The sequence below is a fragment of the Etheostoma spectabile genome, chromosome 8 (genome assembly GCF_008692095.1).
Source record: "Etheostoma spectabile isolate EspeVRDwgs_2016 chromosome 8, UIUC_Espe_1.0, whole genome shotgun sequence".
Lineage (NCBI taxonomy): Eukaryota > Metazoa > Chordata > Actinopteri > Perciformes > Percidae > Etheostoma > Etheostoma spectabile.
Genome location: NC_045740.1, coordinates 6,371,329 through 6,388,327, shown reverse-complemented (window position 1 = coordinate 6,388,327; position 16,999 = coordinate 6,371,329). Strand labels below are relative to the sequence as shown.

General features: G+C 37.7%; 2 protein-coding genes and 1 long non-coding RNA gene across 3 annotated transcripts in view; 1 reads left to right on the top strand and 2 right to left on the bottom strand.

Moving 5' to 3' along the window:
- Positions 1 to 891: 891 nt before the first annotated feature.
- muc2.1 (mucin 2.1) lies at positions 892 to 10,292 on the bottom strand. The gene is made up of 26 exons (XM_032524628.1): positions 10,176 to 10,292; positions 9,756 to 10,011; positions 9,543 to 9,657; positions 8,997 to 9,087; positions 8,780 to 8,907; positions 8,468 to 8,684; positions 7,864 to 7,989; positions 7,655 to 7,769; positions 7,413 to 7,563; positions 7,180 to 7,293; positions 7,021 to 7,090; positions 6,771 to 6,908; positions 6,034 to 6,198; positions 5,742 to 5,836; positions 5,528 to 5,654; positions 5,142 to 5,397; positions 4,933 to 4,985; positions 4,728 to 4,831; positions 4,395 to 4,546; positions 4,129 to 4,267; positions 3,259 to 3,369; positions 2,950 to 3,129; positions 2,376 to 2,615; positions 2,116 to 2,272; positions 1,544 to 1,672; positions 892 to 1,337 (listed from the first exon to the last, which is right to left on the bottom strand). Exons 1-26 carry the CDS (start codon positions 10,249 to 10,251, stop codon positions 892 to 894), a joined length of 3,951 nt encoding a protein of 1,316 aa, XP_032380519.1. The 5' UTR covers positions 10,252 to 10,292.
- A 3,470-nt stretch (positions 10,293 to 13,762) lies between these two features.
- LOC116694353 (uncharacterized) lies at positions 13,763 to 16,166 on the bottom strand. Its single transcript, XR_004333127.1, has 3 exons — positions 16,056 to 16,166; positions 15,502 to 15,503; positions 13,763 to 13,773 (listed from the first exon to the last, which is right to left on the bottom strand). It is a non-coding gene; the product is annotated as an uncharacterized LOC116694353 (long non-coding RNA).
- Positions 14,713 to 16,999, top strand: part of saal1 (serum amyloid A-like 1) — a 10,882-nt gene continuing 8,595 nt past the window's right edge. Inside the window, exon 1 of the mRNA XM_032524053.1 lies at positions 14,713 to 14,898. Coding sequence (XP_032379944.1) covers positions 14,841 to 14,898 — 58 coding nt within the window. The 5' untranslated portion in view covers positions 14,713 to 14,840. The remainder of the gene's footprint in view (positions 14,899 to 16,999) is intronic.

The following is a 16,999-nucleotide window of genomic DNA, read 5'->3' as shown; positions in this document are numbered from 1 at the left end:
CAGTTGTTGTAGTAGTAGGTTTGGTTGGTGGGGTTGTAGATTTTGTGGTTGTGGTCGGCTCTTTAGTTGTAGTAGTAGTAGGTTCAGTTGGTGGGGTTGTAGATTTTGTAGTTGGCTTTTCAGTTGTTGTGTGAGGTGTAGTTAATGGAGTTGAATGGGTTGTGGTTGGACATATCTCTACCTCACAACATACTCTGATTTTATAGTTGAAACACTTAAATGGAGGTCTGATCTGGTCCTCTTTTTTACATATTAAACCATATCCCACATCACAAGTAACAACCTGGCCAGTTTGACTCACAAAATCATTGAAGCCTATGCCAGGATTATCTGTTGATCTACAATCAATTTCTGTGGGATTTTCACACATTTGTTTACCACTATTTATGATGTTCTCATATGTTTCCCAGTCACTTTGATCCTTTCCTGGTTTATAAACATCATACCACTCTGACCAGTCACACTTTATTAAACATGGTGTTGTAGGTTTTATGGTTGTGGTTGGCTCTTGAGTTGTAGTGGTAGTAGGTTTAGTGGGTGGGGTTGTAGATTGTTTGGTTGTGGTTGGCTCTTTAGTTGTGGTAGGTTCAGTTGGTAGGGTTGTAGATTTTGTGGTTGTGGTTGGCTCTTCAGTTGTTGTAGTTGTAGGCTCAGTTGCTGGGGTTGTAGATTGTGTAGTTGTGGTTGGCTCTTTGGTTGTGGTAGTAGTAGGTTCAGTTGGTGGGGTTGTAGATTTTATGGTTGTGGTGGCTCTCAGTGTGTAGTAGTAGGTTCGGTGGTGGGGTTGTAGATGTGTAGGTGTGGTTGGTCTTGTTGTGGTAGTAGTGGTTCAGTTGTTGGGGTTGGAGATCTTGTGTTGTGGTTGGCTCTTCAGTTGTTGTAGAGTAGGTATCAGTTGGGGGTGGGGTAGATTGGGGTTGTGGTTGGCGTCTTGGTTGTGGTAGTAGTAGGTTCAGTTGGTGGGGTTGTAGATCTTGTGGTTGTGGTTGGCTCTTTGGTTGTAGTAGTAGTAGGTTCAGTTGGTAGGGTTGTAGATTTTATGGTTGTAGTTGGCTCTTCAGTTGTTGTAGTAGTAGGTTCAGTTGGTGTTGTTACGGGTGTAGTGGTGGCAATAGTTGTTGGGACAGTTGTACTAGAGCAAGGTTTATTTTCATGTATCACTGTTGAATTCTTGCAAATTGCATAGTAACACATTCCCAAATTGTCAGTTACATTGTAAATAACTTCATCTTCCTCGTATCTAGTGTTGTTGTAAAAGCAACCTGAACATTCCTCCACACACATCCCGGTCTCCTCATCAAATATGGGTTTATCTTCAGGGCATACAGGGTAACAGCCTGTACAAGTAACAGAATGAAAACATAATATAATTTTAACAGTAAAAGCATTGCTATTCATATGGATTTATTTAATGTTGGACACTGAAGCTGGTCAGATGGCCTTTAAATCTGTTTTTTTATATTGAAACTTAAAGGGTGCCAAATTGGTTTTAACCAGTACAGTAATCTGTGGTAAGGTGAGACATTGTGAGTTAATCTCTTACCTTCCAGGTTGGGTAAAGGTTTGCTACATTTTTCTTCTGGATTCAAACAGGTCTTGTAGCAAGGTTTGTGGCAAGGGTTGTAGTGCCATTTGCATTCATCTGGGCTGTTGTAGTAATCACAAAAGACAGCTAGGAAGAAAACAGACAAGGTATTTTATGCTTTAAATAAATAAAACATAGATGTGTCATTCCATGAAAGAGACCTCAAACTTCAACGCCTCCTGCTTATCACTCATTCAAAGGCATTGTGTACTTTATATAAGTCATTGCAGTCTTTAAAAATATACTCTTCTTGAAGCATGCACAGATGCCAATACAGTCACTGTAACACACTCTTATCATAGCTTTGTGTTCATTCACATATTATATATATAATACTACAAATAATCAGATTGCTATATTAAATGTCCTGTCCATAAATAAATAAATAGAAAACCCTACTTATGCAAACTTGACAAATTTCTAAATCACTAAATGCTTGGGTCATAAGCATTTTGGGATCTAAAAACAAAGCACCAGAAAAGGCTGAAAAACTTCAGTTTATTCTGAAGGTAAAATAGTTGTTTACTTACGACAGATTTCTGGAGTTCTCCATGCAACACAGACAGAAGCCTCATTACAAGCTTGAGCATAAGCTGCAACTGCTGAGCAGAAACACTCGCAGTCTCCTCCAGAGTCACAGGCACATGAGTCTCTTACACAGTTGTCATAAAATGGAAGGGGGGCTACCTGTTAAGTTATCAATATACATGATAGATTTTTAAAAACGTTCATTTTTTTCTACCCTCAAACTTTTAAAATACTGATAAATTAGAAACAAATGTATCCTTACCTTATTGTGGCACTCTTTGAATGTTTTTCCAATTATAATGCTGCACATCTTTTGTGCCCAGTGAAGTCGATTGGGTCTTGCTCCACAAGGGTCAGCATTAATTTCCACATCTGGGCACTCGCTTGACACTTTCCAGCTGTTTGCAAATTCTAACGGATTGCTCACTACCAGCTGACCCTGAGTGGTGAAGTCATTCTGTCCATCACCATCAAAATTTCCACACAGGCCGCATACCTCTCCCTGTATAGCCAAACAAATGGAGTCAGTGACTTATTTTACATAAATACAGTACTCTTTAGTGTTATGAGAAAAGCATTTAATAGGCATTTTTATCCATACATAATGTTGAAAAACAATGTATTCACTTCATATGTTATGATTGAATAATTTTTCACCAATTTCAATATACTGTACACACCAATAAAATTGTTGTCTCAAAGCTTTAAAGTGATGTAAGAATAAGACGTAAAGAGAGATAGAATACAGATGACATAAATAAAACATCATTTTAAAACTCTAGATCTACACTCTTACTGTAACAGTCATCATTATTTAAACAATGAATGTGACTCACGCTGTGCTGTGGTTCCAGGATGATGCGAACAGTTGTTTTGCCATCCCACATCACCGTCAGACCAATGGCAGATTCTACCACCACATACAAGCCAACCTTCCTTATTCTGTACTGAATCTCAGCACCATGTCCCAGGTCCACCTCGTCATAATTACCCTTTGATAATTTGATTTCCATTCGCTGTAATGTTAAGGAGATTTTTGTTGCTTTCATTGTAACTTTAAAAACTGCAGTTTTGATATATGCTATTTGATTGTGTTCAATATTTTAGGCACAAAATGCATATCTGGTGTTGGTATGATGTCTTACCCCAAGCTGGATTCTAACAGTTTTGGAGCATGTGGTGCCTGTAGTTCCACATGGTACATTTTCTGTGATTACTCCAAAATTGTCCTGTACTGTTTTATTGCCACATTTGTCAAGACGGATGAGACGACGAGGAGAGAGAGAAGAAGACACGAGAGAGATGAGAGTGAGTCGAGAGAAGAGAGAGAGGTTTAGGTGCAGAGTGCGAGTGAGAGTGATGAGTGAGCGAGAGAGAGAGAAAGAAATTAACTTAATATTTTGCATGTTTCCATTATAGTAGAGACCACTGGTCAAATCCAACTTCAGCTTGGACTTTAGTAGTCCACAATACTTTAAGATTGTTAAAGAAAAGCTAGAACATGAAATATTAGTGTAGTTGATACCCAGGAGAGTAAGATCCTATAGTTATCGGCATTTGTTATTATTGTTTGTTATTATGACAAGCAGTCATCTTAAAGCGTATCTAGGTAAACATAACAAATATTGACTGTCTTTCAACCCAAGTATCTAACTTAGCAAGTAAGTTAGAATTTTATAAATGTCATATCTGTGACTTTCAGAGATGAAACCTTATAGAACATAACAAGTGAAGCATAACTGTTGGCTTTGTTGGAAATCACTTCCTTTTTCCTAAACAGTGCACCATATTTATCGTCTTCCATGTTATCTGTCTGTCAGAGATCTTAACGCAAAAATGACTTAACAGCTGTCAGTGGGGATGCAAAAAGATGACTAGTATGTAAGTGATGTAATCACAATTTACTGCTCACTATCGAATAAGTGTCCATTATATAGGCAGTAGTGATTGAGTGAAGATGGGTGTGGTTGCAGACAGAGCCTGACATTTGGATGATTTTGACATGCTTTGCTTACCTTAACAGCAACATAGGAACAATGTCCTTGAAAGCCATATGTTCGCTGATCGAATGTATTGTAGTGACCACTACCATAAATAATGCAAGTCTGTAGGCATTTATTCTTACTGCACTCCCAGCTTCCACTTTTGCAGGTACTAGAGCAGAAAAGGTTACATTTAATACCGTGTTTTGAATGCAACTCAATGAAATGAAAAATGCAAGAAAATATGATAATATTTATGCTACAGTATATCATACGTCTGATTAAAAACAAGATCATACCAGATGTTGCATTGGTCAGGGATTTGTGATCCAGGGGCATACATATGCCCATCATGCTGACAAGGACATTCGTTTTCTTTCACACAGGAACCTTTGCCATCTTCTAGTAGGCCAGCTGGACACCGACAGCCAGATTCACACTCTGTGGACTCCTGGATAATTAAAAAGATCACAGTGATAGAAAATGAGAAAACAATACTGACACTATTGAAAATCACTGTTCAAAACTCTCTAGAAACTAATGTAACTATACACAGTATAACTTTTTTCACGTAACGTTATGTTCACCATTAAATACATATGATCTCCAGTTATTTGAGACTAAGAGCTCACACAATCATTGCTGTCCAGATTTAAACAAGTTCGAGTACAGTGCAGTCCTAGCGCTCCGGTGCTTGCAGCGGAGCAGTTGAAAAACACTTTTGGAAAATGGCATGCTGTAACAGAAGAGAAACTGCTCAATATACATATTAAATATCAACCAGAATCAACCAAGTGCTTGTGTTGTGGTAAAAAAAAAAAAAAACTCAAAACGTACTTGATGAGCGCACTCTCCAAGAATGGCAATGAAGCATTCCATTGGTACATACACTAGAAAGAGACACCAAAGATATAAGATTAATTAATCTTAACACAAAGGCACTTGAAAACTAACAATTTATTTATATATACAGCAGGAATTACAACCATGCTAAATCCTTAGTCTTGGATAAATTAAGTCACTATGTTGCAAACCCATTGGCTTACCAGTGCTCGTCTTTGATGTTGATAGACTTTCCTGACTTAATGTAGACTTCGTTATGGTAGCAAGGACATTTTTCCATGGGGACACAGATTCCGTTTTCATTTAGGTAGAGACCCTCGGAGCAGGAGCAGCCATCCACAGGCAAGAAGTCAGAAGTGCAACTTGGCTGTACTGTGCCCAGTGATTTGCAAGTCAACTGGCATCTCTGATGCTTGTAAGAGAAGATCTGAGATGCTGGGCAGCTTTTTGTGTATTTATCTGTTTGGTGCACAATGAGAGGATAGCTACTTACTATAGCTTTAGGACTAACTAATGAAAGGACAGATGTTCATCAAACTCCAGAAATGATCACTTAACTTAACCACAACATAATGAAAGAAATCCTTACCGCACACATTCTCTCTCCAGTCTGTCAAGATCTCTCCCTTTGATGCACAAGCCCGAACATAGGAGGAGAAGACGGCACACAGGCAGTCCTGACTCTTCTCACAGTTACAACTGGCATACGTACATCTCTGCAGATGACAGCAAATACTTTTAGGGAATTATAGTCTCATCAAAATGTGATTCAATGAAAGACAAACAGAAAGGTTTCGTAGTACCTTGTAGTACATCTCAGGATCTACCACTGAATGGCATTGTGCAAAAGTACTGTCTGGACTCAGCAGCAAAGCGCACCAGTGTTTAGCGTACCATTCTGGAGAAACAATATGTGTTTATTTTTTTTGTTTACAATTATGTTGAACTGTCTAATTGCCTAAAACACAACATACTTGCCGACTCGAAACAATTGTTTAAAGCTAAGCATCAATCTAAGAAATGCATAGAAAATAAACACACAAGATCAAAATTTACATAATAATAAACCAGTTCTTTTATTTATTTATTTTTTACCATTTTCCACACTAAGGGAACAGGGGTCCTCAAGTCTTTCCTCTCTGTCTGGGCACATTAGGTTAGCCTTCCATGAGTTACTGAAGGTTGCTGCTGTTCCCTCCACCATCCCCTGAGGAGTCTTCATGTCATCTGACAGGACCATGTTGTAGTTCCCACATAAGCCTTAAGAAATCAAAATATTAAAGAATTGAAGAATAATTTTATCAGCACTTATAGACAAATAACAAACAATTGGCTGAAACTACAAATAGGAAAATTAATGGTGCCAATCACTGTAATGATAGGATTAGGAATTTGGTTAATATACTTAAATTAAGATGAAATGATATGAGAAAAGGCAGACATTGTCACTGTGAATTGAGGGTTTGCAGTTCGGTATTATAGTTGAGATTCCACAGTTTTAATCATGTAGAGAGCAAAAGAGGGTCGGAGATACAAGGGTTCTATAATACTGCATATCCACCCACCATTTACATGATTTACTCATTTAGTCATCTATTTTATGTAGGTTGATTAGGTTTTTTTGTTTAAAGGGATTCTGGGATGGTGGGAAGACAGTGAGGGAAAAGGCCATGGATATTGAATTTTTCTTTTGTTATTGATGTAACCAAATACAATAATGCACAGTATTAGTGTTGTGGGTGTTTCATGTATTTGTTATTGTAAATGCGCCGTATTCTGACATATGTTTTGATAATGCCAATGTTTTATGGTATGAGAAATGGGAAACTTACCACGTGTCTTAGCTCTGTAGCTTTGTTCCAGGCTGACATAGACTTGCATGACTGGCACATGCTGGATCTGAATTTGCAAACCAAAACTGGTCTGGAGCAAGATGTGAAAGGATGAAGCGTGAAATATGTTGATATCACCTTTAGATCAAGAAAAATACAAAAAAGTCAGATCATTTGCTAATGTAAATAACAACAAACAAACAAATAAACAAATAAAACAACAAAGTTTCATCCGGAGTTTCCGACCCACCTGAGTGGTATGGCAAACTGATGGTCTGCATGTTCTGCTTCACTTTGCCATCGGAAGTGAACATTAATACCTGAATAAAAATGGGATCGATCATTTGAATGTTGCAGATATCCCTGTAGATCTATAAATTACTACAGAAATGTCTTGACTATAACTTACATTGTTTCTGTCATTGTTCAGCAGGATTTTAAGGCTCTTTAGACAAGTGTCAAACTCTTGATTTGCACACGGCACCAACTGAACCAGGATTGTAAACTTTGGACTTGCATGATCCTGAAATATACAGAGTGGGTAAAATTAAACAGACAAAAAACAAGTTATAAATATATATATGTATATATATGTTTTTTTATGTTCTGCCATTTAATTGTGCAAAGCTATGGCTCATTCACCTTGCTTTCCACTTTGGCTAGGGTGTAGTAACAGTCTCCATGGAAGGTGAAGGTTTTTCCATCAAAGGTAGTTACATGTGAACCCTCTTCAACTGCACATGTAGCAGGTGTTTGAAGGCTCTCACAAGCCCACCTACCCTCAACACATGTACTGAAACAACCCAACAAATTTAAGATAACAATAAAAATACGCAATTAAGGAGATCAAATGACGTATTGTATGGTTGAAGTATTTGACATACCATTCTTCTCTGTCCTGTCGGTAGACCTCACCGGAGTTATAGATTTTGTTGTGTTTGCACTGACATTCAGATTGAGCAATACACCCTCTCATGGAAATATCATCAAATACAGTTCCTGAATAAGACACATGTGACATGAACATTTACAGTCTGTGAAGATGAAATCTGAATGAATCTTTAAGGGAAATGAAAACTGAAACCGCACTAACCAGTAGGACAGAAGCAACCGTCCATTTTGTGGTCCTCACACAGTGAACCAGTGTCCAGAAGTGTGCATGTATCCATGCAAGGGGAACCGCTCTCTTGATAAACCATGTTGAACGGGCACTGTTTAGCTGTAAAGATATGGTACAGTTGAAGTACATCAAGGTAGATGTGAGTTGATTTGAATAATTCACTAGTGAATCATGGGTGTAACTCATTAGGTTTTTTTCTTATGTGTAACAAAATATTTTTTGTATACTTATTTTACTTGTGTCGCTTGAAAAACATTAATTTGTTTTTTGCTACATTTTAAATCACACCAATCACGATTGAGGTTAGAAAAGTAGACATATCTGGCCTTTCTTCTATGCAGCTTGTAAATGTCTTTTTTTCCAAATAGAAATTAATGAATCATCTAGAGATGCTAGAGAGGCATGAGAAAATGTAATAATGTTCAGATGGAAACACAGTGACTTTTCTTCAAAGAACAATTCAAAATATTGTCTTTTGACTGAGCTGATTTCAGTGCATAACTGTGTTCTCCACCCCATACTGTATAAAATATAGAACAGGAAACATTACCACAGAAAAAAGAACACAAAAGTTTACCACAGAACTGAGGTGTCCTCCAGTTGGGAGGCTGCCCTCCCGCATGAGAACACTGCCGAGAGAACTCTGACAGTGTGCTGCAGACACAGAAGTCATTCGTTTTGTTGGCGCAGCCACACATGTCCTGCACACAGGCCTGGATATAAGGTTCAGGGTTGATCACTTTGGTGCAGGAGCTCCAGGGCTCTGAACGCAGCATCTGGTTGCAGGTGGTTTGCTAAAAGGAAAAGAGAGACAAAGTTACACTCATTTGCAAATGCAACTTGTGTATATGACCAACTATTGCAAACACAAGGTGGAAAATAAACTCACAAACTCCGTGCATGAATCCAGCACAGCCTCCAGTGATTCATCTTCCTCCTCATAGGGGTCCTCACAATCATCATTTGGACGATGGACTTTGTGTTTGTTGCCAAACTCAATGGGGCCGATTTTGCGACCTACATTTGATAGTTATAGGCATACAATTAAAGAAACAGTATGTAATTCTAGAAATGCATTAACACATGAAGTGAATAACCATATATACCTTTATGAATGAACTCATTCTGGACAGAAACACCATTGAAGTCTCCACAAAGTCCACAGGTACGATTTGCATAATCAGTATCCAGAGCCACCTAAGAGGTTACAATATTAAATAAATAAGTTTTTTTTTTCACAATTTAAATAACACTTAAAGAAACGCTGGTGAATTTTAATTGCCTCATTAAATGACATGAATTAATTTTATGATTGTGATATATTTATTTTCATTACTGCTACTGTCATATTTTTGTTGTCAAGCATAACTCAATCAAGAAAGTTAATTGACTGAAAGACAGGTCTGTATAATTGATTTCTTCCCAGGAACCATAGGAATTTATTCAAATATTCAAATAATATATAAATGACTGTGTCTCTACATTGTCGGTCTGTTCTACATTAATTTAAAGAAAAAATGTGTTCCAATGTCAGATCCAAAAAAAGGAGACTTAACTTAATTGCTCATGTATTACAGTAACATGTAGTGTATATGCCTTATACCAACTTTAAGGAAAGCAGTGTAGATATATTTTTTCCTGATGTATCATACCATGACTGCATCGTCACCGTTCCACATGACAGTGATGCCGACTTTAGATTGGAGCTTGATGTAAACAGCATTTTGTTCCACTTGCACACCTGCATTGTAGTATGGCATTTTGACACTGAAAAAAAGGTTTGTTTTATTATAATGCACAAATATCATAGAAAAGAAAAGTTAAAAGTACAGTTGCTTACACAGGCCATATGGCTTTTTACTTACGGGATGTTATTTACAGTGACCATGTTCTTGGTGAGATAAAACAAAAGGTCGTTGATGGTGACCACCACATGACTGACTGTAGGGTTTCCATCTTTGTCTTTCCTCTTCATGTGCACGGAGAACTCCTGGTAGGACTCGTGGCAGTCAGAGGCCAGGTTGTACTCACACATACCAGGGAACTGGTACACATCTCCATCAAATGTCTTGAAGTGCTCTCTGCCCCATGTGCTACAGATGCTGCTGACATGGTTGCCAACTGGATGAGTTTTTTAAGACAGTTTGAATTACTAAATGCTCTACAGACTGCTATTGGAGACATTAATATATATTATTCATTTGTATGTATAAATGAAGCACAATGATCTATCCACACAGCTCTGAAAAACGCTCTACAGCATCCCAAAAAAATCTGAGTCTTACCCAGTCTGGCTTGGACATCAATGACACTTGCAACGAACAAAGCCAGGAAACACAACCATACGCATCTCCACTTCATCGTTGCCGCCGTGGGCTTTCTGTCACCAGAGGTAATAGTCGGACAGCACTTGACAGCCCTTTATATTGTGATGCGCTTTTATTTTTGCTCACGCCTTTTGTCTGAGTAGGAACTGAAGATTTATTGCTAAGGCATGGCAAATATGTGAACGGCTCTATGATGCCTTTCACAACTCCAATATAATCTTTCCAAGATCCTTCTTATCGCTTGATTGAACAAATATGCTCTTCAATTAAGAATTTTTATTCCTAGAGGATTGGGCTGCAATAAAACAGTTTAAACTATAAAACTGTGCTTTTATTTTTCAGTTGCATGACTTTCGTTTCCTACATGAACTAACGCAATGCTTAATTAAACATATTTTTTTCAATAAATAGTCACTTCTGGATGGAATTTGTAATAAATCAGTGTCACCAAGATAAGGACATCATGCAGTGACTTTCATTAAATTGTAACCTATTTAATTTAGTGATGAGAACTTATAAGCCATGGTATAGGAGAAGTGTGTTATAGTATGATTAAACAGAAAATAAAAATATTGGTTTTATATTGGTTTTAATATTGCCCAACCCTGTCACGCCCAATGTCAGCTGGCATATGCTTGAGCACGCAGCATTGTCAAGGCTACAGATTACTAATATATGTATGAACGGCCCCATTGTTAATGCAAAATGACAAAACCTCATTTTCAGTAAGCATTACTATTGTGTATTTAAATAATAATATTAGTTAAAATGAAAATTTGACAATATGACATTTAGATGAGCATAAATAAATACACTGAGACACTTGGAGCACCAAAGAAAGTGTAGATCTCATGTGTAAGTATGACCTTAATGGAGGTGTCAACGTACAATGACCTTAAACCTTGACTGTGTGCTATAACAATGGTTTAAACAGAACCTGCGTCATCCTATCTGCCATCTGCTTACATATGATAGGCCGGTGGATTTTCTATTACAACACAATTTGAACACAAATTAAATAGTGTAGCCATATTTAATGTAGCTACATTTCCCCAAAATATAAAAAGAAACAAAGGACATGCATTTGTCAGTCTTAAAGAATACACACAATGAAATCTGTGAGAACTGAGAGAAAACAAAACATTTCTTGTACAAGCTATAAACGTGAGTATTTCACAAATTGAGAAATGGTCTGTGGGAGCGGTGTGGAGGCAATCCAAGCCCAGTATTCAGTATTTTGAGTATAGCCCCTCTAACTTTTGTTTGGTAAAACCATAAATTATGTTTAATCATTATAAAGCAATCATTCATACGGTTTTATAATATTTTACTTTATTGTACTATATACTATAATGTTATGTTTACAGACTGAATAAATTATATTTCTTTAATTATGATGAAGGACATGTTGGAATTTATTTATTTATACAGTTTAAAGTTACAGGAACAGCACATTATGAGACATTTCTGTAAATGTGCCAATCAAAAAATCCTGTCTTATTTTCACCTGATGTTCCTGGGCAGGTTTAATGGCAGCAAAAATGCATAAAATATAAAACAAAGCACAATGCAGGTTATTTGAATAACAGCGTATGGTCACACACTCAATTTTCTTTTAACCACAATTTAAAATTAATTTAAAATTCACAATATGTGTCACAGTTTCTGATAAGTGTGTGAGCTGCTCTCACTAAAAAATGTAACTATCCAATCGCCTCTTCCCACAAAGCTATCAATAAACAATTTAACAGGACAAGAACATCAACTGAAATGTGGTATTCCGGATTTATTAATGATTGTTTTCCAGAAGTATTGCAAATTTGACCAGATTTGGTTGACATTGAATATTTCTTTACAGAGATAGGATTACAACTTAATTGTAATCTATTATCTTGTAAATGTCAGAATATACTATAAGACAGAATGAGGTGTCCGAGGAGGTGAATTATTCTTTTTTGATCAACTGCATTTCATAAACTTGAATATGAAAAAGACAATAGCTCTTGGACACTTTTAACCAATGACAAAACCAATTTGAATATTTGGTTTAATGTGATAAGAGAGCATACTGCATTATCTAAATTGGATGGGTCATTTATGGACAGGATGTCTAACTGACTGTACTACATCCTTGATTACGGTCGTCCTTTACCTGCTGTATTATCTTAATACACAAAAACTTGGCATTATATCAAGTTGCAAGCTTTCCAAATCTAAGAAAAAGACTTAAGACAATATGTTTCTGTTGCGTTTACAGTAAGCATTTGTTCAAACACCATTTAATCAATTAATTAAACACGAGTAATACCAAATTGTTATTGTAGATATTTTAACAGATTATTCAAAACCTTATTAATTACTTCAGCTGTTGATCACACACATTCATACTGGCCTTATCTGTGGATATATCTCAGAAACAAACATAAAGTTTTTATGTATGTTCTCAAATAAAAGCTCCTCCAAGAGCAAACAGGGCTTTGGACCACTCCCACACAAGGACAGCTGCTTGATGAGGAAGACATATAGTTATTCCTGTATGACAACATAAAGCAGTGTTGATAAAGGGTAGACAGTACACTTCCAACATTTGTGATTAGAGGACTATTCAAGATTCTGTAATCCATATTGAAATAACATTATAAAATATGCAACACTTTTCTATTTCCCATAAAACAGACTGAAATGATGCTTTAACTAGGCAGTGTGTCAGAATACAGCACAAGCTTTAACATAACAGAATATCAGAAAGGTAAGCAAAAAGCGGAAGTATTTCTTAAACATTCATTTACATTTTTAAATATGTTTTTATTTTTAATTCAGGCAAGGGTTATAGTTTTCCATGGACTAATATATACAGTTTTGTTTAAGTTACAGAAATATCACTCGTTGGTTAGGATTAGGTTTAGTCAGAGGAGATTTTTTAACCACAGGGAAAGATTACTATGCTGTTTCCAATTATTTAGAGAGACAAAGGTGTGAACAGGAAAGCAAGCCTTTCTGTTTGCAGAAAAAATGTACTAAGACACAACTTGATGAAAGACAAAACCAAACGTTGTCTACAGTGAAAAAACACTGCATTGTTAGTTATGCAATCATTAGCAGCTGCTGCTAAAATAATTATTAGGTCTACAAATAACAATTATTTTCATCAATTAATGTATGGATTACTTTCTCAATCACCAATTTGGTTTGTAAATGTCACATAATGTCAAAAATGCCTGTACGTCCCCAGAGCTCATGGTGACATCTTCAAATGTCTTATTTTGTCCATTTACAGAAACAAACCCAAAGAGATTCAGTTTATCAGAATCAGAGTAAGAATACTTTACTGATCCCCTCAGGGAAATTGTTTAGTTGCAGTTACTCACAGTCAAATTCAAGGTAAAAAATAAGTAAGAAAAGAGCAAAGTCTATAAGAATCTAAAGTAACAAAGCTACATAAGAAATTAAAAGTAGAAGTAAGTTGAGGTTAGGTTAAAAGGTAAGATTATGTTGAAAGGATTATGTTTCTAAAACAATGGATACAAAGTGCCCTGCTAGGCCCAGCAGTGACCTGCTATGCCATAAACTACAACTGCTATTTCTAGTAAAAGTTCCATTATCTTTATTGTTACTATTTACCACTGTTCATCACTCCCCCAACCAACATCGTCAGACACCGCCCACCAAGAGCCTGGGTCTGTCCGAGGTGTCTCACTAACAAGAAGTTTTCCTCACGCCTTGAGGTTTTTTCCTGAAAGAAAGTTTTTCCTTGCCAATGTTGCACTAAATGCTTGCTTTTGGGGGAATTATTGGATTGTTGGGTCTTTGTAAATTACAGATTGTGGTTTAGACCTGATCTGATCTGTTTTAGATCTGTAAAGTGTCTTGAGATAACTCTAGTTATGATTTGATACTTTAAATAAAATTGAATTTAATTGCAGTGTCAACATAAATAAGGTAATAACTTAAATAAGTGCAGTATGAATATAAGTAGCAGAAGTGAATAAATAAGAGCTATTGAACTGTAACTGATAAATATTTTACCAAGTAATTTTTGTACATAATTTTCCAGGATATTGCGATGGAGTGGAAATACGTGCTGTGAGTGACACTCTAAGCATGTAACACTCAGAGGGAGGAACTATATAGTTTGATGGGCACAGACAGGAATGACCTCCTGTGGCACTCTGTGGTGCATCGTGGGTGATCAGTGTGTTTACTATCATCCAAAACTAAGGAAACCAACAATTGTTAAATCTATGAGGTGTGATTTGTTTTTTTGCTGGGAATTAGATTGTTTTTTGTTGCAGATTTTTTTGCAGACTTTAATTTTCTGTTAATGGACTAATTCATTATTTAGTAATCATTCAGTAGGCTAGCGAGTAAAAAAAAAGAAGGTAAATATAGCCTACATTTGATGCTCCATCCTCTTCCTGCTGAAAACGCCTCTGTCGTTCCACCTGCGCACTGCAGGTGGCGTCATGCACTGGAACTTGAGGTGGTCTACTACAAGAAGAAGACTGGGCAGTGTGTACAACATCCGCGCATGCGCATCCAGTTACATCCAAATAATGGAGGCTGTTTGAAATGTCGCCTGGAAACTGTAGCTAATATGTTACTGTGACTATTTAAAACCATGCGATGGTATTGCATTTAATATTTACCAGCCATTTACGTTTGCAGAGAGCGGTCACTATGGGTGAGTTGACACGTAACCTTACTGTTTATGAGTATGACAGCTTGATAACACCATCCGTTAATAGCGGAATGTGCCTCTAACGTAGCTAGATTGTTAACATGTTCATCAACTCAAGCGTATATCGTGAATCAGTCAATGGATGCTTTTATCTAAGAGTGGCTAATAGTCAGCAGAAATCATATAGTCGAGTCTTTTCTGTTGAAAGTTACTGCACGCCAAAATTAAGGCTCAGTGCTGCTTAGGTTTCTTTGATTGGCTTATGCTAGAGAGCCGAACTTCCTGTACTGGATATTAGCAACGTTGTGTCATAATGAAGCTGGTAATTTTACGGTATACTGAGTTACCTTCTTATGGCTACATCTCGTTTAAACCACTCTATTAACAGTTGCAACAAAACCTTTATTAAAACTAGACTGAAGGCTGCAGAAGTGTTTGGTAAGTGTACATAATAAACTGGCAACTGAGTGTAACTGTTACACAGACAGACCGTGGCTGCATCTCCTTCATTTGTATCGCTGTCCTACCGAGGAAGCTTGGGGGAGAGGTGCTTCTCATGTCGCTGAAATTGCCTCCTCGACTCCTCCACTTGCCTCCCTTCCTTACGTCTTAGTCCCTTCCACCGAGGAGGCATGGCAGAGACGCGAGGAAATCGCGCAAGAGGAAACGAGCAAATGTGATTTAAAGAGATAAAACGTCATTTCCTCTGAAACGTCAGATGAATACAACAGCTGTTTTTGCGAGTTAGCAACTCCTCCAGCTGCACGGCTTCCGGGACGCTACTCATGTGTGTCCTCGCCTATAGCTCCTTGACGATCCATGCTCTATTCTCGCTCCTCTGGGCAGAAATAAGAGCTTTCAGACACCCATCACAGAGGAGGGACAGAACAACTTCCGGTTTGACCGAGGAGTCAAGGAGCTATCAAATATGTGACATGAGATGCACCTAAAGGGGTTGCATCTCATAAACCTTAAATTCCCTTCTCGAGTCCTCCACCTGCCTTCCTTCCTCGTGTTTTAGTCTCACTCAGTTTCAATCCACCAAAGTTTAAAATTCCAACACAAAGAAAGCGGAAGGAAACGGATGAAATGCATGCATCCAACACAATTTCTTGCCACAGGAGAAATCCCAGAAGTCGAACGACAAGGATATAGACTACCCTGGAAATCCAGAGTTCTCGCAAGAGCACAATTTGACTTGGCTCAGCAGGTCACTCTGGCAATCAGTAATGATGCTCATTAACTATGATCTTGTAGCCGAACTGCACCAATCACATAAAAAAAAAAAAATACAACGTTGTAAGATGGCTATGGATGAACACCAGTTGTTTGAAACAGCTTTGGCCGCTACAATGAACAAGTTAGACTTGGCTTTTTATGTAAAAGAGGAAGAGAACAGAACAGAAGACGGCGACCAGATACAGCAAGAGTTTAATGTACCAGTTAGCTCCACTGGGAATCTGATACGTCACCCCGTGGATTGTTGTGATTGGTAGTAGTGTTATCCAATTGTGTGCAGCAGGATTTACAAATGCATGCCTGGTGCCGCACCTCAAGATGGGCCATTTTCATTACTCAGTGCCAGACCCTTAATCTTTCAGATTTTAGGTCTGGATTTCCCGGCTTGATATAGACTACTTATTTGATAACTCTTTCTTCCTTGGTCCATGGCGCAACCAGAAGTTGTTCTGGCCCTCTTCCATGAAGGCAGTCTCAAAACCCTTATTTCTACCCCGAGGACCGAGCATCGAGGAGCTATAGGCGAGGATACACGAGAGCAGCCTTCCTTGAACCTGTGCAGCCAAAAGCTTTTGCTAACTCCGCCCATACAGCCGACAAATTCATGTTGCTTAATCCTACTAAAACACATTTGCTTGTTTCCCCTCTCCTCTCATGATTTTCTCTGTTCTCTCCCACATTGACATCAATTAATTTATAGGATTGCTCCGGTGCCGCCGGAAGATCCGCCGGATGTCCTTCATTTTCAGCAAGCTGTCTCTCCCCTTCCGCTTTCCTTGTTTTGGCATTCTAAACTCTGTTTTTGATTTATGAGGACTATGACTAACTGCTCCTCAGATCTCTGCAGGGTAAATCCAGACAGCTA

Excerpts from the sequence above, each read along its gene's own strand:
- muc2.1 (XM_032524628.1), bottom strand. The coding sequence starts at position 10,251 with ATGAAGTGGAGATGCGTATGGTTGTGTTTCCTGGCTTTGTTCGTTGCA. Across the intron at positions 5,398-5,527 it reads CTGGAGAGAGAATGTGTGCG|ATAAATACACAAAAAGCTGC; the intron begins GTAAGGATTTCT and ends TGCACCAAACAG. Across the intron at positions 4,986-5,141 it reads AACATCAAAGACGAGCACTG|TGTATGTACCAATGGAATGC; the intron begins GTAAGCCAATGG and ends GTCTCTTTCTAG.